This window comes from Liolophura sinensis, unplaced genomic scaffold (assembly GCF_032854445.1).
Source record: "Liolophura sinensis isolate JHLJ2023 unplaced genomic scaffold, CUHK_Ljap_v2 scaffold_76, whole genome shotgun sequence".
Lineage (NCBI taxonomy): Eukaryota > Metazoa > Mollusca > Polyplacophora > Chitonida > Chitonidae > Liolophura > Liolophura sinensis.
In genome coordinates, this window is record NW_027018015.1 from 67,181 (window position 1) to 92,391 (window position 25,211).

A 25,211-nucleotide genomic window follows, 5' to 3' on the forward strand; every position below is an offset into this window, starting at 1 on the left:
CTGGATTCACAGTAAATATTTTCTGCAGTTAAATATTTCAAGACTAAGAAAGAAAAACGTATATTAAGTGATGAAAAAAGGTAGATCAACAATTATAAATATATGGGCTTACACCTCTACCCTTTCATATTAATAATAATAATAAACAAAAACAGATACGAGGAACTGCATAATATTAAGCTGGTATAAGAGACATTGCATATATATATATATATATATATATATATATATATATATATATATATATATATATATATATATATATATATATATATATTGCATATATATATATATAGAGAGAGAGAGAGAGAGAGCTCTGGGTCTTCAGCTGTACATTCTATTCCCTTTTCCTCAGTACTTTCTCATGCAATACCAGCTTCATATTATGTCATTCACGCTCAACCATTGAGTACGACGTTAAACCCCAAGCACTCACTCACTCACTCACTCACGCTCAACCACTCCTGTCTTTCTGCTAACTTACCATACAGTGTTTTGTCTTTATACGTGCATGCATTGTACACCTACGCGGCTACATGTATACAAACCTATGTATTATTTACTATATATATTTCCTGATGATGCCACAAACATAGTAACAGAAATACAGACTAATATTATGACTTCAATATTCCAAGTTACTTTCTTTTTATTTCACTAAAGGGTACACTATGTTATCTATCCTTTTCTAACAGTACACCTACTTATTTGTACACAATCACAAGGTAAACATCACTCAGTTGTACAATATGTAATCAATTCTGTATTAACAGTACACCTGCTGATTTGTACACAGTCATGAGGTTAACATCACTCAGACACTCAGAGGTACACTATGTTATCTGTTCTGTATTAACAGTACACCTACTGATTTGTACACAATCATGAGGTAAACATCACTCAGACATTCAGTTGTACAATATGTAATCTGTTCTGCATTAACAGTACACCTGCTGATTTGTACACAATCATGAGGTAAACATCACTCAGACACTCAGTTGTACAATATGTAATCTGTTCTGTATTAACAGTACACCTGCTGATTTGTACACAATCATGAGGTAAATATCACTCAGACACTCAGTTGTACACTATGTTATCTTTTCTGTATTAACAGTACACCTGCTGATTTGTACACAATCATGAGGTAAACATCACTCAGACACTCAGTTGTACAATATGTAATTTGTTCTGTATTAACAGTACACCTGCTGATTTGTACACAGTCATGAGGTTAACATCACTCAGACACTCAGAGGTACACTATGTTATCTGTTCTGTATTAACAGTACATCTACTGATTTGTACACAATCATGAGGTAAACATCACTCAGACACTCAGTTGTACAATATGTAATCTGTTCTGTATTAACAGTACACCTACTGATTTGTACACTATCATGAGGTAAATATCACTCAGACACTCAGAGGTACACTATGTTATCTGTTCTGTATTAACAGTACACCTGCTGATTTGTACACAATCATGAGGTAAACATCACTCAGACACTCAGTTGTACACTGTGTTATCTGTTCTGTATTAACAGTACACCTGCTGATTTGTACACAGTCATGAGGTTAACATCACTCAGACACTCAGTGGTACACTATGTTATCTGTTCTGTATTAACAGTACACCTACTGATTTGTACACAATCATGCGGTAAACATCTCTCAGACACTCAGTTGTACAATATGTAATCTGTTCTGTATTAACAGTACACCTACTGATTTGCAAACATGACGTGCCTTGCCACGTGTCCTGTTATAACAGTGCACTTGTTTATTTGAACACGAAGTAAATATCACCCAGACACCGAGGGATACACTACCATCTGTCCTGTTCTAACTGTACACTCTGCAATGTGCTTTCCTTTTTTGAAGAAAATAACATATTGTTGAATACACTTATTTTATTTTTTTTCTTATTTCTGAGCAAACCATGCTATAAGTAGCTTGCATTGGCTTTTAATCTCTCAGGACAGCCTACTGATTTCCTTTCGACTTCTGAGCCCAGTGTACACTTTACAAGTACCATACCTTATTTCATGTCTCTATATTAGCTTGTGTCTTCCGTGCACACCCTACTGTATAACTCACATTAGTTTATATCCCATCTGCACACCTTACTATATACCTCACATTAGTTTGTATTTTTCTTTTGCCCACACTAATGCATACCTCACATTAGTTTGTATCTGTTTTGCCCACCCTATTGGATACCTCACATTAATTTGTATCTGTTTTGCCCACCCTATTGCATACCTCACATTAGTTTGTATCTTTTTTGCTCACCCTAATGCATACCTCAGATTAGTTTGTGTCTTACGTGGACACAGTAATTAATGCCGGACCTAAGTTTGTGTTTTGTTCACACCCTAATGTACACCTCACACTATCTGTGCTTTTTGTAAACTCTTCTCACTTTTGTTACTCTTGGAATACTGTTCATTTTCTGGGTGCGCCCTGCTGCATTACAGCTCATGTCGTCTTGTTTTCTTTACACTCCACCGCGTGTTTTGAACGCACACAACTGTGCACCTTCTCCACTTTATGTCTGTATCTTTGATGCACATACTAATGTAAACCCTACAGTTGTTTTTGTCCTCTGAGCACACCTTAATGTATACCTTTTATACATGTAACAACCTACTTGTAACACATAGGGGTTGCCCGCCGACCGCTGCTTCTATGTCCTGACGTTCTTCCACTGTCTCTTTTACAGTCACCTGTCTAGGGACAACTTGGTCATGTTGTACAGAATCTAGAAGCTCCTGTCTGCTGACCTCATGTTTCTCCAGATCTGCTCTTATCTCATTCAGCTGGTCATCAATTCTGTGAGAGGAGGAGAGGAAACAAAGAGACACAGTTGTGTGGTAAACCTGTGTATCACACAGTTATGAAAATGTCATGATGTACTCAGATGTAGGTCTCATTTGTCTGAGCAAATGTTTGTTTGAACACTAGATATACACCTGGGTCATGTTTTGGACAAGTACAGCGTTGGTACTCAGTGTTACAGAAACACATCTGCTGACAATAGTCACTTGCACATGTATAACAAACCTAGAGAGGTATAACACATTTATACATACGTTTTGGTGAAGTCCGTGGAACCCTGTCAACAAACAGAATTGAAAACACATATAAATTCATGTAAAGATGATAACAGAAACAAAGATTCTTTACCTGTACTATTTCTTCTAAAATCTGGGTCACCTGGTCTGCTCATTTTAGCCAATATATATGTAATCCTGGCAGAATTATTGAGTTTCTTTTTTCTTACATGACCATCTCATCAACAACATACTTATATCTTTACTTTTCTAAAGCGCTGGTAAAGAAATATCACATTCTACTTTCAACACTACTGATATCTGTCCCAAATTTTGGACGAATTGGGGTATACTTTCAACACAACATGTCACAAAAACGCAGGTATAAATGAAATGTCTTAGCTCCCCTATAGTACACAGGGGCCCTTGGCTCTTCCCTTAAACAATTAGACCACTCCCTAGTCAAAAACACTGTCAAAATCAGCTCTAAATTCCGGTGTAATAAATTCTATGGAGCTTGTTACAGTGCAATTTTTCCTCCAAAGATTTCCCGATCACCCAATCTTAGTTGAAAATGAAACGATTTGTTCCACCGAGTACAAGTAAAACAGTAACCAACTTGAAGTTAGTTGTTGTATAAATACTCAGTTGTGATAATGATTTAATTTGGTACTTCTGTAAGAGAAGCAATCCTTTGTCAATTTCACAAGTATAATGGCAAAAAGTTTTATGATAGTGAAATACACTAGAGTTATCTCCCCTTACCGTAACGGCTGTGGGGAGAAGATACATAGTGGACTATAAATCAGAAGACCAGGGTAAAAGTCTTCTAAAGAGAGGGATATCAACCAATGATATCAGGAAGATGAAGAAATGGCTTAATTCTGGTCTTTCTCTTAGTAGTTCCTTTCACAAAATGTTTATGAAAATGATAGCCTATAGTAAAATTTATCCTTCAATGAAGTATACTTATCCATAAAACAAGGATGATGATTAAAATCGCAAACAAATATCTCAAACACAGTAAACGCTGTGAAATTTTGCGTGTTACAAGCTTGTGAAAGTAGCCATTGTGTTAATGGCTTATCGCCGATGGGTCTGAACTTCCTAAAATCAACTGTTTTGGGCTGAAAAACGCATCTGGATGAATGAAAATCTGGACAGTATATACAGCCATAACATGATGGTTTGCTTGATTGGTGTTTTACGTGGTGTTCAAAATATTTCTCTTATATGATGGCGTTCAGCATTGGGGTTGGAGGAAACTGGGTAGAGCCCGAGGGACATCAACTGAGACATGGTTGTCTATATCCCTTTTGTACATTGGCTAATTTATGTTTTCAAACACTGATAAGGACTTCATTACTGCTCGTATTCGTATTTCGAAAAACATCAGACAACGTACTCTTTATTAATTAAAAAATAATGTTCGCGTCAGGGTAGTCTAACGGTAGTTTAACATCAAATCGATGTGGAAGAGTTTATATTTTAGGCCGGAGGCGAAGCCTGAGACCTAAAATTTGTCAACTCTTCCACATCGATTTGATGTAAAACTACCGTTAGACTACCCTGACGCGAACATTATTTCTATTCTATTACCTTGGTAGCAGCAAAATGTTTTCGTAATTATAACAAAACGCCATTGCGGAATACATTAACAGCAAGAAACGCCCCCACTTTCCCCGACACGTTGTTTTCGTCCAACTGAACGTTCTAAAGGGGCGTGACCTAATTCTCGCCGAAACCATAATGTGTTTTACATGGGGTGTTAAAATGCGATGCTAAATATTACGGACATGCTTCACGACTAGGATAGAATAATAAAAAGAATACGTTTATTTCTCGAAAACAATTCCGACTATAAAATATAGCACTATAAAATAACACATCTGCAGGGCTGCTTTCATATTTCAGCTAAGACGCTGTTATCAGGTAGGCTTCGATGAGAAAGGCACGGTGTCAAACAGCGACCACACTGACAGTGACCCGGAGAGGTCGCTCGTTGCTGGCAACGAGAGTTCGGGCAGATCAAAAGTTTTCCCAAACTCTGTCTACCGAGCTAAAGAAGCTGGAAATCTAAGGCATCAGCAAAACGACAACAAAAGTGGGGAGCTCAACTGTTTAAACGTAATTAGGGATCCCGTTCTCCCGAACGGGATCCCTATTGTATTCGTTCTGTTTTTTCTTATTATTAGGGATCCCGTTCTCCCGAACGGGATCCCTATTGTATTCGTTCTGTTTTTTAGGGATCCCGTTCTTCCGGAACGGGATCCCTATTGTATTCGTTCTGTTTTTTCTTATTATTAGGGATCCCGTTCTCCCGAACGGGATCCCTTTTGTTATTGTTCTGTTTTTTAGGGATCCCGTTCTCCCGAACGGGATCCCTATTGTAATCGTTCTGTTTTTTCTTATTATTATTAGGGATCCCGTTCTCCCGAACGGGATCCCTATTGTAATCGTTCTGTTTTTTCTTATTATTATTAGGGATCCCGTTCTCCCGAACGGGATCCCTATTGTAATCGTTCTGTTTTTTCTTATTATTATTATTATTATTATTATTATTTTTTTTTCACCGACTTTGTTCGCATGGAAACTTTTTTACCGTTCCACATACAGGTCTGAAATTTTGCACACATATTCTGGCGGGGAATATCTCGGGACAAATTCTCCACTTTTTTGTTATGTCACGTGGTTCGTCCGCCATATTGGATTTTGTGTAAAATCTTTAAAAATCTTCTTCTCCAGAACCACTGAACCGATCAGTTTCAAACTTGACATGCTGCTAGTAAGTCACGAGTTCTTTAAAGTTTGCGAAAATGGTTTACTTCCGGTCAAAATTCTGGAAGTTCGCCATTGGTCGAATTTATGACGTCACAAAAACTTCTTAAAGTTCAAAGGTTCTGAACGTATTCTGGTGTATCTTGAGCTGCTGATTCTGAATCTGGTTGTATTTTTTGCATATCTGTGTAACTTTTTGAGATATTAGCAAAAAACTCAAAAAAGTTACGTAACTTTAATGACCTGTAACTCGAGATCTGTTGGAGCTAGAAATGTGCAACCTGCACGAAATTGTAGCCCAAGACCTGCTCTTTCGAGCATTTGTCAACGGATTTGAGCTCCGAGCAAGAGTTTTTTCGCTACAAGCGTTTAAATGACAACACCGTTTTTTGTTTAGAAAAAGGTGGTAATCCTATTGCTTTAACATGGAGTTAGATGGGGACAAAACTGGGTTTGTAGTATTTGACCTGATGCTTTCGGCTACACTGTCCGTGATCTCCCGAAACGGTTGTAGGATGACATTGATTCCAGTTCCCATCTAACTCCAGTACTCTATTAGAATGAATGAATGAATGATTATGGCTTAACGCCACATCGGCAATATTTCAGCCATATCGTGGCGACTCTATTAGAAGGCGTAGAGATCTAACTACAACAGCAAACGACATGGACCTGTAAAAGTTAGCTTTGTTTTGCGCAGACCTCGTGCTCTTTACTATACGTTAAACAATCCAGGGTGATTAACAAATATGGATATGTGAACTGGTCCAAGTGCTGACTTTCCAACGATGGCCGAGCTATCAGTGGAGCAGTTAGTCTGTGCATGGCATGTCGTGGATTGAGATGTGAATGTACAAACTTGCTGTTACACTGGTCGTGTTTTTGCCTTATTTCTTACAATTAGCGGGCTAAGTCTGCCAAGGAACGACCGTTTTTCACTGGGCATAGCGTAGCATCATTAAGGTCGCCGATCTATTCGAGGGAATGCAAGTGACCGGCCGACTGCCTCAATGGCGAAAGGTGTAAGGTCGCATGGAAACTTTGAAAGCCGTGTATATGGAACATGTGTCCTTCGAACACAGAACATGAAGGGGAAAACGTCATCGATCCAATCCGGGATCCCGGCCTAGGATCTGCTATTCGCAGATCCATTCTAGTTATTATTATTATTATTATTATTATTATTTTTTTTTCACCGACTTTGTTCGCATGGAAACTTTTTTACCGTTTAACATACAGATCTGAAATTTTGCACACATATTCTGGCGGTGAATACCTCGGGACGAATTCTCCACTTTTTTGCCATGTCACGTGGTTCGGCCGCCATATTGGATTTTGTGTAAAATCTTTAAAAATCTTCTTCTCCAGAACCACTGAACCGATCGGTTTCAAATTTGACATGCTGCTAGTAAGTTACGAGTTCTTTAAAGTTTGCGAAAATGGTTCACTTCCGGTCAAAATTCTGGAAGTTCGCCATTGGTCGAATTTATGACGTCACAAAAAGTTCTTAAAGTTCAAATGTTCTGAACGTATTCTGGTGTATCTTGAGCTGCTGATTCTGAATCTGGTTGTATTTTTTGCATATCTGTGTAACTTTTCGAGATATTAGCAAAAACTCAAAAAAGTGACGTAAATTCAATGACCTGTAACTCGAGATCTGTGGGAGCTAGAAATGTGCAACCTGCACGAAATTGTAGCCCAAGACATGCTCTTTCGAGCATTCGTCAACAGATTTGAGCTCCGATCAATAGTTTTTTCGCTACAAGCGTTTAAATGACAACACCGTTTTTTGTTTAGAAAAAGGTGCTAATCCTATTGATTTAACATGGACTTAGATGGGGACAAAACTGGGTTTGTAGTATTTGACCTGATGCTTTCGGCTACACTGTCCGTGATCTCCCGAAACGGTTGTAGGATGACATTGATTCCAGTTCCCATCTAACTCCAGTACTCTATTAGATGGCGTAGAGATCTAACTACAACAGCAAACGACATGGACCTGTAAAAGTTAGCTTTGTTTTGCGCAGACCTCGTGCTCTTTACTATACGTTAAACAATCCAGGGTGATTAACAAATATGGATATGTGAACTGGTCCAAGTGCTGACTTTCTAACGATGGCCGAGCTATCAGTGGAACAGTTAGTCTTTGCATGGCATGTCGTGGATTGAGATGTGAATGTACAAACTTGCTGTTACACTGGTCGTGTTTTTGCCTTATTTCTTACAATTAGCGGGCTAAGTCTGCCAAGGAACGACCGTTTTTCACTGGGCATAGCGTAGCATCATTAAGGTCGCCAATCTATTCGAGGGAATGCAAATGACCGGCCGACTGCCTCAATGGCGAAAGGTGTAAGGTCGCATGGAAACTTTGAAAGCCGTGTATGTGAAACATGTATCCTTCGAACACAGAACATGAAGGGGAAAACTTCATCGATCCGATCCGGGATCCCGGCCTAGGATCTGCTATTCGCAGATCCATTCTAGTTATTATTATTATTATTATTATTATTATTTTTTTTTCACCGACTTTGTTCGCATGGAAACTTTTTTACCGTTCAACATACAGGTCTGAAATTTTGTACACATAATCTGGCGGTGAATATCTCGGGACAAATTCTCCACTTTTTTGCTATGTCACGTGGTTCGGCCGCCATATTGGATTTTGTGTAAAATCTTTAAAAATCTTCTTCTCCAGAACCACTGAACCGATCGTTTTCAAATTTGACATGCAACTAGTAGGTCAAGAGTTCTTTAAAGTTTGCGAAACTGGTTTACTTTCGGTCAAAACTCTGGAAGCTCGCCATTGGTCGAATTTGTGACGTCACAAAAAGTTCTCAAAGTTCAATTGTTCTGAACGTATTCTGGTGTATCTTGAGCTGCTGATTCTGAATCTGTCTGTGTTTTTGGCATATCTGTGTAACTTTTTGAGATATGAGCAAAAAAGTAAAAAAAGTGACGTAACTTCAATGACCTGTAACTCGAGAACTATGACAGATAGAAATGTGCAACCTGCACGAAATTGTAGCCCAAGACATGCTCTTTCGAGCATTCGTCAACGGATTTGACCTCCGATCAATAGTTTTTTCGCTACAAGCGTTTAAATGACAACACCATTTTTTGAATAAAAAAAGGTGGGAATCCTATTGCTTTAACATGGAGTTAGATGGGGACTTAACTGGGTTTGTAGTATTTGACCTGATGCTTTCGGCTACACTGTCCGTGATCTCCCGAAACGGTTGTAGGATGACATTGAATCCAGTTCCCATCTAACTCCAGTACTCTATTAGATGGCGTAGAGATCTAACTACAACAGCAAACGACATGGACCTGTAAAAGTTAGCTTTGTTTTGCGCAAACCTCGTCCTCTTTACTATATGTTAAACAGGCCAGGGTGATTGACAGATATGGACATGTGCCCTAGTCCAAGTGCTGACTTTCTAACCATGGCCGAGCTATCTGTGGAGCTGTGAGTCTGTGCATGGCAGGTCGTAGATTGAGATGTGAATGTACAAACTTGCTGTTACACTGGTCGTGTTTTTGCCTTATTTCTTACAATTAGCGGGCTAAGTCTGCCAAGAAACGACCGTTTCTCACTGGGCATAGCGTAGCATTAATAAGTTCGCCGATCTATTCGAGGGATTGCAAATGACCGGCCGACTGCCTCAGTGACAAACGGTGTAAAGTCGCATGGAAACTTTGAAAGCCGTGTATGTGGAACATGTGTCCTTCGAACACAGAACATGGAGGGGAAAACGTCATCGATCAGATCCGGGATCCCGGCCTAGGATCTGCTATTCGCAGATCCATTCTAGTTCTTATTATTATTATTATTTTTTTTTCACCGACTTTGTTCGCATGGAAACTTTTTTACCGTTCAACATACAGGTCTGAAATTTTGCACACATATTCTGGCGGTGAATATCTCGGGACAAATTCTCCACTTTTTTGTTATGTCACGTGGTTCGTCCGCCATATTGGATTTTGTGTAAAATCTTTAAAAATCTTCTTCTCCAGAACCACTGAACCGATCAGTTTCAAATTTAACATGCAACTAGTAGGTCATGAGTTCTTTAAAGTTTGCGAAAATGGTTCACTTCCGATCAAAACTCTGGAAGCTCGCCATTGGTCGAATTTATGACGTCACAAAAAGTTCTCAAAGTTCATTTGTTCTGAACGAATTCTGATGTATCTTGAGCTGCTGATTCCGAATCTGGTTGTATTTTTTGCATATCTGTGTAACTTTTTGAGATATGAGCAAAAAACTAAAAAAATTACGTAATTTCAATGGCGTTTTAATCGAGAACTATGGCAGCTAGAAATGTGCAAATTGCATGAAAATGTAGTTCAAGACACGCTCTTTCGATCATTCGTCAACGGATTTGAGCTCCGATTAAAAGTTTTCTCGCTAGAAGCGTTTAAAAAACAACACCGTTTTTGTTTAGAAAAAGATGGGAATCCTATTGCTTTAACATGGAGTTAGATGGGGAATGGACTGGATTTGTAGTATTTGACCTGATGCTTTCGGCTACACTGTCCGTGATCTCCCGAAACCGTTGTAGGATGACATTCAGCTATACAGTACTATATTAGATGGCGTAGAGATCTAACTACAACAGTAAACGGCATGCAACTGTGAAAGTTAGCTTTGTTTTGCGTAGACCTCGTCCTCTTTACTACACGTTAAAGAGGCCAGGGTATTTGACAGATATGGACATGTGCCGTGGCCCAAGTGCGGGCTTTCTATTGATGGCCGAGCTATCATAAGAGCCGTGAGTCTGTGCATGGCGTGTCGTGGATTGAGATGTGAATGTACAAACTTGCTGTTACACTGGTCGTGTTTTTGCGTTATTTCTTACAAATAGCGGGCTAAGTCTGCCAAGGAACGACCGTTTTTCACTAGGCATAGCCTAACTTCATTAAGTTCGCCGATCTATTCACGGGAATGCAAATGACTGGCCGACTGCCTCAGTGACAAACGGTGTAAGGTCGCATGGAAACTTTGAAAGCCGTGTATGTGGAACATGTGTTCTTCGAACACAGAACATGAAGGGGAAAACGTCATCGATCCGATCCGGGATCCCGGCCTAGGATCTGCTATTCGCAGATCCATTCTAGTTCTTATTATTATTATTATTATTTTTTTTTTTTTCGATTTTGTTAGCAGCAGAACTCAAACACCGTTCAAGACAGAAATTCCAAATTTTGCACACATAATCTTGTGGAAATTTTCTAGGGGTATATTTTTTCTTTTTTGGCTATGTCACGTGGTTCGGCCGCCATATTGGATTTTGTGTAAAATCTTTAAAATCTTCTTCTCCAGAACCACTGAACCGATCAATGTCAAATTTGACATGCAACTAGTAGGTCACGAGTTCTTTTAAGTTTGCGAAAATGGTTCACTTCCGGTCAAAACTCTGGAAGTTCGCTATTGGTCGAATTTATGACGTCACAAAAAGTTCTCAAAGTTCAATTGTTCTCAACGTATTCTGATGTATCCTGAGCTGCTGATTTCGAATCTGCTTACATTTTTTACATATCTGTGTAAGTTTTTACGATATAAGCAAAAAACTCAAGAAAGTGACGTAAATTCAATGACCTGTAACTCGAGAACTATGACAGCTAGAAATGTGCAACCTGCACGAAATTGTAGCCCAAGGCATGCTCTTTCGAGCATTCGTCAACAGATTTGAGCTCGATCAATAGTTTTTTTGCTAGTAGCGTTTAAATGACAACACCGTTTTTGTGAAGAAAAAGACGGGAATCCTATTGCTTTAACATGGAGTTAGATGGGGACTGGACTGGGTTTGTAGTATTTGACCTGATGCTTTCGGCTACACTGTCCGTGATCTCCCGAAACCGTTGTACGATGACATTGATTCCATTTCCATCTAACTCTAGTACATGATGGCGTAGAGATCTAACTACAACAGCAAACGACGTGGACCTGTGAAAGTTAGCTTTGTTTTGCGCAGACCTCGTGCTCCTTACAAATACGTTAAACAGGCCAGGGTGATTGACAGATATGGACATGTGCCGTGGTCCAAGTGCTGATTTTCTAACGATGCCGAGCTATCAGTGGAGCAGTGAGTCTGTGCATGGCATGTCGTGGATTGAGATGTGAATGTACAAACTTGCTGTTACACTGGTCGTGTTTTTACCTTATTTCTTACAAATAGCGGGCAAAGTGTGCCAAGGAACGACCGTTTTTCACTGGACATAGCGTAGCATCATTAAGGTCGCCGATCTATTCGAGGGGAATGCAAATGACCGGCCGACTGCATCAGTGACAAACGGTGTAAGGTTGCAAGGTAACTTTGAAAGCCGTGTTTGTGGAACATGTGTCCTTCGGACAAAGATCATGAAGGGGAAAACGTCATCGATCCGATCCGGGATCCCGGCCTAGGATCTGCTATTCGCAGATCCATTCTAGTTAGGGATCCCGTTCTCCCGAACGGGATCCCTATTGTAATCGTTCTGTTTTTTCTTATTATTATTAGGGATCCCGTTCTTCCGGAACGGGATCCCTATTGTAATCGTTCTGTTTTTAGGGATCCCGTTCTCCCGAACGGGATCCCTATTGTTTTCGTTCTGTTTTTTCTTATTATTATTAGGGATCCCGTTCTTCCGGAACGGGATCCCTATTGTAATCGTTCTGTTTTTTCTTATTATTATTATTATTTTTTTTTCACCGACTTTGTTAGCAAGGAAACTTTTTTACTGTTCATCATAGAGGTCTCAAATTTTGCACACATAATCTGACGGTGATTTTCCAGGGATAAATTCTCCATTTTTTTTTCATGTCACGTGGTTCGGCCGCCATATTGGATTTTGTGTAAAATCTTTAAAAATCTTCTTCTCCAGAACCACTGAACGGATCATTTTGTAATTTGACATGCAGCTAGTAGGTTATGAGTTCTTTAAAGTTTGCGAAAATGGTTTACTTCCGGTCAAAACTCTGGAAGCTCGCTATTGGTCAAAGTTATGACGTCACAAAAAGTTCTCAAAGTTCAATTGTTCTTAACGGATTCTGATGTATCTTGAGCTGCTGATTCCGAATCTGCTTGTGTTTTTTCTATATCTGTGTAAGTTTTAGAGATATTAGCAAAAAACTGAAAATTGTTACGTAATTTCAATGGCCTTTTAATCCAGAACTATAAGAGGTAGAAATGTGCAACCTGCACGAAAATGTAGCCCAAGACATGCTCTTTCGATCAATCGTCAATGGATTTGAGCTCCGATCAATAGTTTTCTCGCTAGAAGCGTTTAAATCACAACACCGTTTTTCGCTTAGAAAAAGATGGGTATCCTATTGCTTTAACATGGAGTTAGATGGGGACTGGACTGGGTTTGTAGTATTTGACCTGATGCTTTCGGCTACACTGTCCGTGATCTCCCGAAACGATTGTAGGATGACATTCAGCTATAGAGTACTCTATTAGGTCGCGTAGAATTCTAACTACAAAAGCAAACGACGTGGACCTGTAAAAGTTAGCTTTGTTTTTCGCAGGCCTTGTCTTCGATTGGCTATGTTTAGCACTTTGACGTCCCCATGTTATATGATGCATTTTGAATGCATTTGCGACTAGGATGAACACACGAACATTGTGAGCATACTACCAGATGTAGTTTGACGTCCTAATCATAAATTTGGACATATTTTTTTCCGGCGACTTACAGCTTTTCCGCATAATTGCGATCAAAAGACGATAAAGCCGAACTTTTGACCATATTTGGAGGTCTGGTGAGAGATATCCGTTACAGCTGTAAAGCTGAAAATCACTGAGTGCAAAGCGTTACACATGTAGTCTATGTCTGCTAATACTCTTTGATCTATGTCAACAAACACAGGACATGCACGTTTTCAAAGAATGTCCTAAGGCAGATTTACCACATTCGGCACATTTCCATAAGCTTGCTTTTACAAGGGCCGTGTATTATTGGTTGGGGAAAACGTCATCGATCCGATCCGGGATCCCGGCCTAGGATCTGCTATTCGCAGATCCATTCTAGTTAGGGATCCCGTTCTCCCGAACGGGATCCCTATTGTTATCGTTCTGTTTTTTCTTATTATTTTTTTTTCACCGACTTTGTTAGCAAGGAAACTTTTTCACCTTTCAACATAGAGATCTCAAATTTTGCACACAAATTCTGGCGGAGATTTTCCAGGGATAAATTCTCCATTTTTTTTTCATGTCACGTGGTTCGGCCGCCATATTGGATTTTGTGTAAAACTTTTAAAAATCTTCTTCTCAAGAACCACTGAACCGATCGTTTTCAAATTTGACATGCAGCTAGTAGCTTACGAGTTCTTTAAAGTTTGCGAAAATGGTTCACTTCCGGTCAAAACTCTGGAAGTTCGCCATTGGTCGAATTTGTGACGTCACAAAAAGTTCTCAAAGTTCAAATGTTCTGAACGTATTCTAATGTATCTTGAGCTGTTCATTCCGAATCTGCTTGTATTTTTTACAAATCTGTGTAACTTTTTGAGATATAAACAAAAAACTCAAAAAAGTTACGTAATTTCAATGACCTGTAACTCGAGAACTATGGCAGCTAGAAATGTGCAACCTACACGAAATTGTAGCCCAAGACATGCTCTTTCGAGCAATCGTCAATGGATTTGAGCTCTGATCAATACTTTTGTCGCTAGAAGCGTTTAAATCACAACACCGTTTTTTGTTTAGAAAAAGATGGGAATCCCATTGCTTTAACATGGAGTTAGATGGGGACTGGACTGGGTTTGTAGTATTTGACCTGATGCTTTCGGCTACACTGTTCGTGATCTCCCGAAACGGTTGTAGGATGACATTGATTCCAGTTTACATCTAACTCCAGTTATCTATTAGATGGCGTAGAGATCTAACTACAACAGCAAACGACGTGGACCTGTAAAAGTTAGCTTTGTTTTGCGCAGACCTCGTCCTCTTTACTATACGTTAAAGAGGCCAGGGTGATTGACAGATATGGACATGTGCCCTGGTCCAAGTGCTGACTTTCTAACGATGGCCGAGCTATCAGTGGAGCTGTGTCTGTGCATGGCATGTCGTGGATTGAGATGTGAATTTACAAACTTGCTGTTACACTGGTCATGTTTTTGCCTTATTTCTTACAAATAGCGGGCTAAGACTGCCAATAAACGACCGTTTTTCACTGGGCATAGCGTAGCATCATCAAGGCCGCCGATCTATTCGAGGGATTGCAAATGACCAGCCGCCTGCCTCTTTGACAAACGGTGTAAGGTCGCATGGAAACTTTGAAAGCCGTGTATGTGGAACATGTGTCCTTCGAACACAGAACATGAAGGGGAAAACGTCATCGATCCGATCCGGGATCCCGGCCTAGGATCTGCTATTCGCAGATCCATTCTAGTTATTATTATTATTATTTTTTTTTTTCGATTTTGTTAGCAGCAGAACTCCAACACCGTTCAACATAGAAGTTCAAAATTTTGCACACACAATCTAGAGGAAATTTTCTAGGGTATATTTTTTTTTTTTTGCTATGTCACGTGGTTCGGCCGCCATATTGGATTTTGAGTAAAATCTTTAAAAATCTTCTTCTCCAGAACCACTGATTCGATCGTTCTCAAATTTGACATGCAACTAGTAAGTCAGGAGTTCTTCAAAGTTTGCGAAAATGGTTCACTTCCGGCTAAAACTCTCGAAGCTCGCCATTGGTCGAATTTGTGACGTCACAAAAAGTTCTCAAAGTTCATATGTTCTGAACGTATTCTGATGTATCTTGAGCTGCTGATTCCGAATCTGGTTGTATTTTTTGCATATCTGTGTAACTTTTTGAGATATCAGCCAAAAAATCAATAAAGTTACGTAACTTCAATGACCTGTAACTCGAGAACTAGGACAGCTAGAAACGTGCAACCTGCACGAAATTGTAGCCCAAGACATGCTCTTTCGAGCAATCGTCAACGGATTTGAGCTCCGATCAATAGTTTTTCGCTACAAGCGTTTAAATCACAACACCGTTTTTTGTTTAGAAAAAGGTGGGAATCCTATTGCTTTAACATGGAGTTAGATGGGGACTGGACTGGGTTTATAGTATTTGACCTGATGCTTTCGGCCACACTGTCCGTGATCTCCCGAAACAGTTGTAGGATGACATTGATTCCAGTTCCCATCTATCTCCAGTACTCTATTAGAAGGCGTAGAGATCTAACTACAACAGCAAATGACATGGACCTGTAAAAGTTAACTTTGTTTTGCGCAGACCTCGCCCTCTTTACTATACGTTAAACAGTCCAGGGTGATTAACAGATATGGACATGTGAACTGGTCCAAGTGCTGACTTTCCAACGATGGCCCAGCTATCAGTGGAGCAGTGAGTCTGTGCATGGCATGTCGTGGATTCAGATGTGAATGTACAAACAGGCTGTTACACTGGTCGTGTTTTTGCCTGATTTCTTACAATTAGCGGGCTAAATCTGCCAAGGAACGACCGTTTTTCACTGGGCATAGCGTAGCATCATTAAGGTCGCCGATCTATATGAGGGAATGCAAATGACCGGCCGACTGCATCAGTGACAAACGGGTGTAAGGTCGCAAGGTAACTTTGAAAGCCGTGTTTGTGGAACATGTATCCTTCGAACAAAGATCATAAAGGGGAAAACGTCATCGATCAGATCCGGGATCCCGGCCTAGGATCTGCTATTCGCAGATCCATTCTAGTTATTATTATTATTATTATTTTTTTTTCACCGACTTTGTGAGCAGCAGAACTCAAACACCGTTTAACATAGAGGTCTCAAATTTTGTACACACAATCTGGCGGTGATTTTCCAGGGGTATATTTTTTGTTTTTTTCTTAAGTCACGTGGTTCGGCCGCCATATTGGATTTTGTGTAAAATCTTTAAAAATCTTCTTCTCCAGAACCACTGAACCGATCGGTTTCAAATTTGACATGCAGCTAGTAGGTTACGAGTTCTTTAAAGTTTGCGAAAATAGTTCACTTCCGGTCAAAATTCTGGAAGCTCGCTATTGGTCGAATTTGTGACGTCACAAAAAGTTCTCAAAGTTCAATTGTTCTGAACGTATTCTGATGTATCCTGAGCTGCTCATTCTGAATCTGCTTGTATTTTTTTTGTATCTGCAAAACTTTTTGAGATATAAGCAAAAAACTCAAAAAAGTGACGTAACTTCAATGACCTGTAACTCGAGAACTATGGCAGCTAGAAATGTGCAGCCTGCACGAAATTGTAGAACAAGACATGCTCTTTCGAGCACTCGTCAATGGATTTGAGCTCCGCTCAAAAGTTTTTTCGCTACAAGCGTTTAAATGACAACACCGTTTTTTGTTTAGAAAAGATTGGAATCCTATTGATTTAACATGGAGTTAGATGGGGACTGGTCTGGGTTTATAGTATTTGACCTGATGCTTTCGGCTACACTGTCCGTGATCTCCCGAAACGGTTGTAGGATGACATTGATTCCATTTCACATCTAACTCCAGTATTCTATTAGATGGCGTAGAGATCTAACTACAACAGCAAATGACCTGGACCTGTAAAAGTTAGCTTTGTTTTGCGTAGACCTTGTCCTCTTTACAATACGTTAAACAGGCCAGGGAGATTGACAGATATGGATATGTGCCCTGGTCCAAGTGCTGACTTTCTAACGATGGCCGAGCTATCAGTGGAGCAGTGAGACCGTGCATGGCAGGTCGTGGATTGAGATGTGAATGTACAAACTTGCTGTTACACTGGTCGTGTTTTTGCGTTATTTCTTACAAATAGCGGGCTAAATCTACCAAGAAACGGCCGTTTTTCACCGGGCATAGCGTGGCATCATTAGGGTCGCCGATCTATTCGTGGGAATACAAATGACCGGCCGACTGCCTCAGTGACAAACGGTGTAAGGTCGCATGGAAACTTTGAAAGCCGTGTATGTGGAACATGTGTCCTTCGAACACAGAACATGAAGGGGAAAACGTCATCGATCCGATCCGGGATCCCGGCCTAGGATCTGCTATTCGCAGATCCATTCTAGTTTCTTATTATTATTATTATTAGGGATCCCGTTCTCCCGAACGGGATCCCTATTGTAATCGTTCTGTTTTTTCTTATTATTATTATTATTATTATTATTATTTTTTTTTCACCGACTTTGTTAGCAAGGAAACTTTTTTACTGTTCAACATAGAGGTCTGAAATTTTGCACACGTATTCTGGCGGAGATTTTCCAGGGATAAATTCTCCATTTTTTTTTCATGTCACGTGGTTCGGCCGCCATATTGGATTTTGTGTAAAATCTTTAAAAATCTTCTTCTCCAGAACCACTGAACCGATCGTTATCAAATTTGACATGCTGCTAGTAAGTCACGAGTTCTTTAAAGTTTGCGTAAATGGTTCACTTCCGGTCAAAACTCTGGAAGCTCGCTATTGGTCGAATTTGTGACGTCACAAAAAGTTCTCAAAGTTCAATTGTTCTGAACGTATTCTGATGTATCTTGAGCTGCTGATTCTGAATCTTGTTGTATTTTTTGCATATCTGTGTAACTTTTTGAGATATGAGCAAAAAACTCAAAAAAGTGACGTAATTTCAATGACCTGTAACTCGAGAACTATGGCAGCTAGAAATGTGCAATCTGCACCAAATTGTAGAACAAGACATGCTCTTTCGATCATTCGTCAACAGATTTGAGCTCCGATCAATAGTTTTTTCGCTAGAAGCGTTTAAATGACAACACCGTTTTTTGTTTAGAAAAAGATGGGAATCCTATTGCTTTAACATGGAGTTAGATGGGGACTGGACTGGGTTTATAGTATTTGACCTAATGCTTTCGGCCACACTGTCCGTGATCTCCCGAAACAGTTGTAGGATGACATTGATTCCAGTTCCCATCTATCTCCAGTACTCTATTAGAAGGCGTAGAGATCTAACTACAACAGCAAATGACATGGACCTGTAAAAGTTAACTTTGTTTTGCGCAGACCTCGCCCTCTTTACTATACGTTAAACAGTCCAGGGTGATTAACAGATATGGACATGTGAACTGGTCCAAGTGCTGACTTTCCAACGATGGCCGAGCTATCAGTGGAGCAGTGAGTCTGTGCATGGCATGTCGTGGATTGAGATGTGAATGTACAAACAGGCTGTTACACTGGTCGTGTTTTTGCCTGATTTCTTACAATTAGCGGGCTAAGTCTGCCAAGGAACGACCGTTTTTCACTGGGCATAGCGTAGCATCATTAAGGTCGCCGATCTATATGAGGGAATGCAAATGACCGGCCGACTGCATCAGTGACAAACGGTGTAAGGTCGCAAGGTAACTTTGAAAGCCGTGTTTGTGGAACATGTATCCTTCGAACAAAGATCATGAAGGGGAAAACGTCATCGATCCGATCCGGGATCCCGGCCTAGGATCTGCTATTCGCAGATCCATTCTAGTTATTATTATTATTATTATTTTTTTTTCACCGACTTTGTTCGCATGGAAACTTTTTTATCGTTTAACATACAGGTCTGAAATTTTGCACACATATTCTGGCGGTGAATACCTCGGGACAAATTCTCCACTTTTTTGCCATGTCACGTGGTTCGGACGCCATATTGGATTTTGTGTAAAATCTCTAAAAATCTTCTTCTCCAGAACCACTGAACCGATCGGTTTCAAATTTGACATGCTGCTAGTAAGTTACGAGTTCTTTAAAGTTTGCGAAAATGGTTCACTTCCGGTCAAAATTCTGGAAGTTCGCCATTGGTCGAATTTATGACGTCACAAAAAGTTCTCAAAGTTCAAATGTTCTGAACGTATTCTGGTGTATCTTGAGCTGCTGATCCTGAATCTGGTTGTATTTTTTGCATATCTGTGTAACTTTTTGAGATATTAGCAAAAAACTCAAAAAAGTGACGTAACTTCAATGACCTGTAACTCGAGATCTGTGGGAGCTAGAAATGTGCAACCTGCACGAAATTGTAGAACAAGACATGCTCTTTCGAGCATTCGTCAACAGATTTGAGCTCCGATCAATAGTTTTTTCGCTACAAGCGTTTAAATGACAACACCGTTTTTTGTTTAGAAAAAGGTGCTAATCCTATTGCTTTAACATGGAGTTAGATGGGGCCTGGACTGTGTTTGTAGTATTTGACCTGATGCTTTCGGCTACACTGTCCGTGATCTCCCGAAACGGTTGTAGGATGACATTGATTCCAGTTCCCATCTAACTCCAGTACTCTATTAGATGGTGTAGAGATCTAACTACAACAGCAAACGACGTGGACCTGTAAAGGTTAGCTTTGTTTTGCGCAGGCCTCGTGCTCTTTACTATACATTAAACAGGCCAGGGTGATTGACAGATATGGACATGTGCCGCGGTCCAAGTGTTGACTTTCTAACGATTGTCGAGCTATCAGTGGAGCTGTGAGTCTGTACAAACCTCCTGTTACACTGGTCGTGTTTTAGCGTTATTTCTTACAAATAGCGGGCTATGTCTGCCAAAGAACGACCGTTTTTCACTGGGCATAGCGTAGCATCATTAAGGTCGCTGATATATTCGAGGGAATGCAAATGACCGGCCGACTGCCTCAGTGACAAACGGTGTAAGGTCGCATGAAAACTTTGAAAGCGGTGTATGTGGAACATGTGTCCTTCGAACACAGATCATGAAGGGGAAAACGTCATCGATCCGATCCGGGATCCCGGCCTAGGATCTGCTATTCGCAGATCCATTCTAGTTATTATTATTATTATTTTTTTTTCACCGACTTTGTTCGCATGGAAACTTTTTCACCGTTCAACATACAGGTCTGAAATTTTGCACACATATTCTGGCGGTGAATACCTCGGGACAAATTCTCAACTTTTTTGCTATGTCAGGTGATTCGGCCGCCATATTGGATTTAGTGTAAAATCTTTAAAAATCTTCTTCTCAAGAACCACTGAACCGATCTTTTTCAAATTTGACATACAGCTAGTAGATTACGAGTTCTTTAAAGTTTGCAAAAATGGTTTACTTCCGGTCAAAACTCTGGAAGTTCGCCATTGGTCGAATTTGTGACGTCACAAAAAGTTCTCAAAGTTCAATTGTTCTGAACGTATTCTGATGTATCTTGAGCTGCTGATTCTGAATCTGCATGTATTTTTTGCATATCTGTGTAACTTTATGAGATATAAGCAAAAAACTCAAAAAAGTGACGTAACTTCAATTACCTGTAACTCGAGAACCATGGCAGCTAGAAATGTGCAACCTGCACGAAATTGTAGCCCAAGACATGCTCTTTCGAGCATTCGTCAATGGATTGAGCTCCGATCAATAGTTTTTTCGCTACAAGCGTTTAAATCACAACACCGGTTTTTGTTTAGAAAAAGGTGGGATTTCTATTGCTTTAACATGGAGTTAGATGGGGACTGGACTGGGTTTGTAGTATTTGACATGATGCTTTCGGCTACACTGTCCGTGATCTTCCGAAACAGGTTTAGGATGACATTGATTCCAGTTCCCATCTAACTCCAGTACTCTATTAGAAGGCGTAGACATCTAACTACAACAGCAAACGACATGGACCTGTAAAAGTTAGCTTTGTTTTGCGCAGACCTCGTGCTCTTTACTATACGTTAAACAGGCCAGGGTGATTAACAGATATGGACACGTGAACTGGTCCAAGTGCTGACTTTCCAACGATGGCCGAGCTATCAGTGGAGCAGTGAGTCTGTGCAAGGCATGTCGTGGATTGAGATGTTAATGTACAAACCTGCTGTTACACTGGTCGTGTTTTTGCCTTATTTCTTACAATTAGCGGACTAAATCTGTCGAGGAACGACCGTTTTTCACTGGGCATAGCGTAGCATCATCAAGGTCGCCTATCTATTCGAGGGAATGCAAATGACCGGCCGACTGCCTCAGTGACAAACGGTGTAAGGTCGCATGGAAACTTTGAAAGCCGTGTATGTGAAACATGTGTCCTTCGAACACAGAACATGAAGGGGAAAACGTCATCGATCCGATCCGGGATCCCGGCCTAGGATCTGCTATTCGCAGATCCATTCTAGTTAGGGATCCCGTTCTCCCGAACGGGATCCCTATTGTAATCGTTCTGTTTTTTCTTATTATTATTATTATTATTTTTTTTTCACCGACTTTGTTAGCAAGGAAACTTTTTTACTGTTCAACATAGAGGTCTGAAATTTTGCACACATATTTTGGCGGAGATTTTCCAGGGATAAATTCTCCATTTTTTTTTCATGTCACGTGGTTCGGCCGCCATGTTGGATTTTGTGTAAAACCTTTAAAATCTTCTTCTCCAGAACCACTGAACCGATCGTTTTCAAATTTGACATGCAACTAGTAGGTCACGAGTTCTTTAAAGTTTGCGAAAATGGTTCACTTCCGAGCAAAACTCTGGAAGCTCGCCATTGGTCGAATTTGTGACGTCACAAAAAGTTCTCAAAGTTCAATTGTTCTCAACGTATTCTGATGTATCTTGAGCTGCTGATTCCGAATCTGGTTGTATTTTTTGCATATCTGTGTAACTTTTTGAGATATTAGCAAAAAACTGAAAAAAGTTACGTAATTTCAATGGCCTTTTAATCCAGAACTATAAGAGCTAGAAATGTGCAACCTGCACGAAAATGTAGCCCAAGACATGCTCTTTCGATCATTCGTCAACGGATTTGAGCTCCGATCAATAGTTTTCTCGCCAGAAGCGTTTAAATGACAACACCGTTTTTCGCTTAGAAAAAGATGGGAATCCTATTGCTTTAACATGGAATTAGATGGGGACTGGACTGGGTTTGTAGTATTTGACCTGATGCTTTCGGCTACACTGTCCGTGATCTCCCGAAACGATTGCAGGATGACATTCAGCTATAGAGTACTCTATTAGGTCGCGTAGAATTCTAACTACAAAAGCAAACGACGTGGACCTCTAAAAGTTAGTTTTGTTTTCAGTAGGCCTTGTCTTCGATTGGCTATGTTTAGCACTTTGACGTCCCCATGTTATATGATGCATTTTGAATGCATTTGTGACTAGGATGAACACACGAACATTGTAAGTATACTACCAGACGTAGCTTGACGTCCTAATCATGAATTTGGACATATTTTTTTCCGGCGACGTACAGTTTTTCCGCATAATTGCCATCAAAAGGCGATAAAGCGGAAGTTTTGACCATATTTGGAGGTCTGGTGAGAGATATCCGTTACAGCTGTAAAGCTGAAAATCACTGAGTTCAAAGCGTTACACATGTACTCTATGTCTGCTAATACTCTTTGAACTATGTCAACAAACACAAGACATGCACGTTTTCAAAGAATGTCCTAAGGCAGATTTACCACATTCGGCACATTTCCATAAGCTTGCTTTTACAAGGGCCGTGTATTATTGGTTGGGGAAAACGTCATCGATCCGATCCGGGATCCCGGCCTAGGATCTGCTATTCGCAGATCCATTCTAGTTAGGGATCCCGTTCTCCCGAACGGGATCCCTATTGTAATCGTTCTGTTTTTTCTTATTATTATTATTATTATTAGGGATCCCGTTCTCCCGAACGGGATCCCTATTGTAATCGTTCTGTTTTTTCTTATTATTATTATTATTAGGGATCCCGTTCTCCCGAACGGGATCCCTATTGTAATCGTTCTGTTTTTAGGGATCCCGTTCTCCCGAACGGGATCCCTATTGTAATCGTTCTGTTTTTTCTTATTATTAGGGATCCCGTTCTCCCGAACGGGATCCCTATTGTAATCGTTCTGTTTTTTCTTATTATTATTATTATTATTTTTTTTTTCACCGACTTTGTTCGCATGGAAACTTTTTTACCGTTCAACATACAGGTCTCAAATTTTGCACACATATTTTGGCGGTGAATATCTCGGGACAAATTCTCCACTTTTTTGCTATGTCACGTGGTTCGGACGCCATATTGGATTTTGTGTAAAACTTTTAAAAATCTTCTTCTCCAGAACCACTGAACCGATCGGTTTCAAATTTGACATGCAGCTAGGAAGTCACGAGTTCTTTAAAGTTTGCGAAAATGGTTCACTTCCGGTCAAAATTCTGGAAGTTCGCCATTGGTCGAATTTGTGACGTCACAAAAAGTTCTCAAAGTTCAATTGTCCTGAACGTATTCTGATGTATCTTGAGCTGCTGATTCTGAATCTGGTTGTATTTTTTGCATATCTGTGTAACTTTTTGAGATATATGCAAAAAACTCAAAAAAGTGACATAATTTCAATGACCTGTAACTCGAGAACTATGAAAGGTAGAAATGTGCAATCTGCACGAAATTGTAGCCCAAGACATGCTCTTTCGAGCATTCGTCAACGGATTTTAGCTCCGATCAATAGTTTTTTCGCTACAAGCGTTTAAATGACAACACCTTTTTTTGTGTAGAAAAAGACGGGAATCCTATTGCTTTAACATGGAGTTAGATGGGGACTGGACTGGGTTTGTAGTATTTGACCTTATGCTTTCGGCTACACTGTCCGTGATCTCCCGAAACGGTTGTAGGATGACATTGATTCCAGTTCCCATCTAACTCCAGTACTCTATTAGATGGCGTAGACATCTAACTACAACAGCAAACGACGTGGACCTGTAAAAGTTAGCTTTGTTTTGCGCAGACCTCGTCCTCTTTACTATACGTTAAACAGTCCAGGGAGATTGACAGATATGGACATGTGCCGTGGTCTAAGTGCTGATTTTCTAACGATGGCCGAGCTATCAGTGGAGCAGTGAGTCCATGCATGGCAGGTCGTGGATTGAGATGTGAATGTACAAACTTGCTGTTACACTGGTCGTGTTTTTGCCTTATTTCTTAAAAATAGCGGGCTAAATCTGCCAAGAAACGACCGTTTTTCACTGGGCATAGCGTAGCATCATTAGGGTCGTCGATCTATTCGAGGGAATACAAATGGCCGGCCGACTGCCTCAGTGACAAACGGTGTAAGGTCGCATGGGAACTTTGAAAGCCGTGTATGTGGAACATGTGTCCTTCGAACACAGAACATGAAGGGGAAAACGTCATCGATCCGATCCGGGATCCCGGCCTAGGATCTGCTATTCGCAGATCCATTCTAGTCTTATTATTATTATTATTTTTTTTTCACCGACTTTGTTAGCAAGGAAACTTTTTTACTGTTCAACATACAGGTCTGAAATTTTGCACACGTATTCTGGCGGAGATTTTCCAGGGATAAATTCTCAATTTTTTTTTCATGTCACGTGGTTCGGTCCGCCATATTGGATTTTGTGTAAAATCTTTAAAAATCTTCTTCTCCAGAACCACTGAACCGATCGATTTCAAATTTAACATGCAGCTAATAGGTTACGAGTTCTTCAAAGTTTGCGAAAATGGTTCACTTCCGATCAAAACTCTGGAAGCTCGCTATTGGTCGAATTTGTGACGTCACAAAAAGTTCTTAA

The 25,211-nt window shown here is 40.1% G+C and overlaps 1 protein-coding gene across 1 annotated transcript in view; it reads right to left on the minus strand.

Annotated features, from left to right (window-relative positions):
- Positions 1–327: 327 nt before the first annotated feature.
- The window catches only part of LOC135481420 (uncharacterized), a 45,620-nt gene continuing 20,736 nt past the window's right edge, over positions 328–25,211 (minus strand). The window contains exons 4-5 of the mRNA XM_064761244.1: positions 3,096–3,118; positions 328–2,835 (exon numbers count right to left, since the gene is read on the minus strand). Coding sequence (XP_064617314.1) covers positions 2,634–2,835; positions 3,096–3,118 — 225 coding nt within the window. The 3' untranslated portion in view covers positions 328–2,633. The remainder of the gene's footprint in view (positions 2,836–3,095; positions 3,119–25,211) is intronic.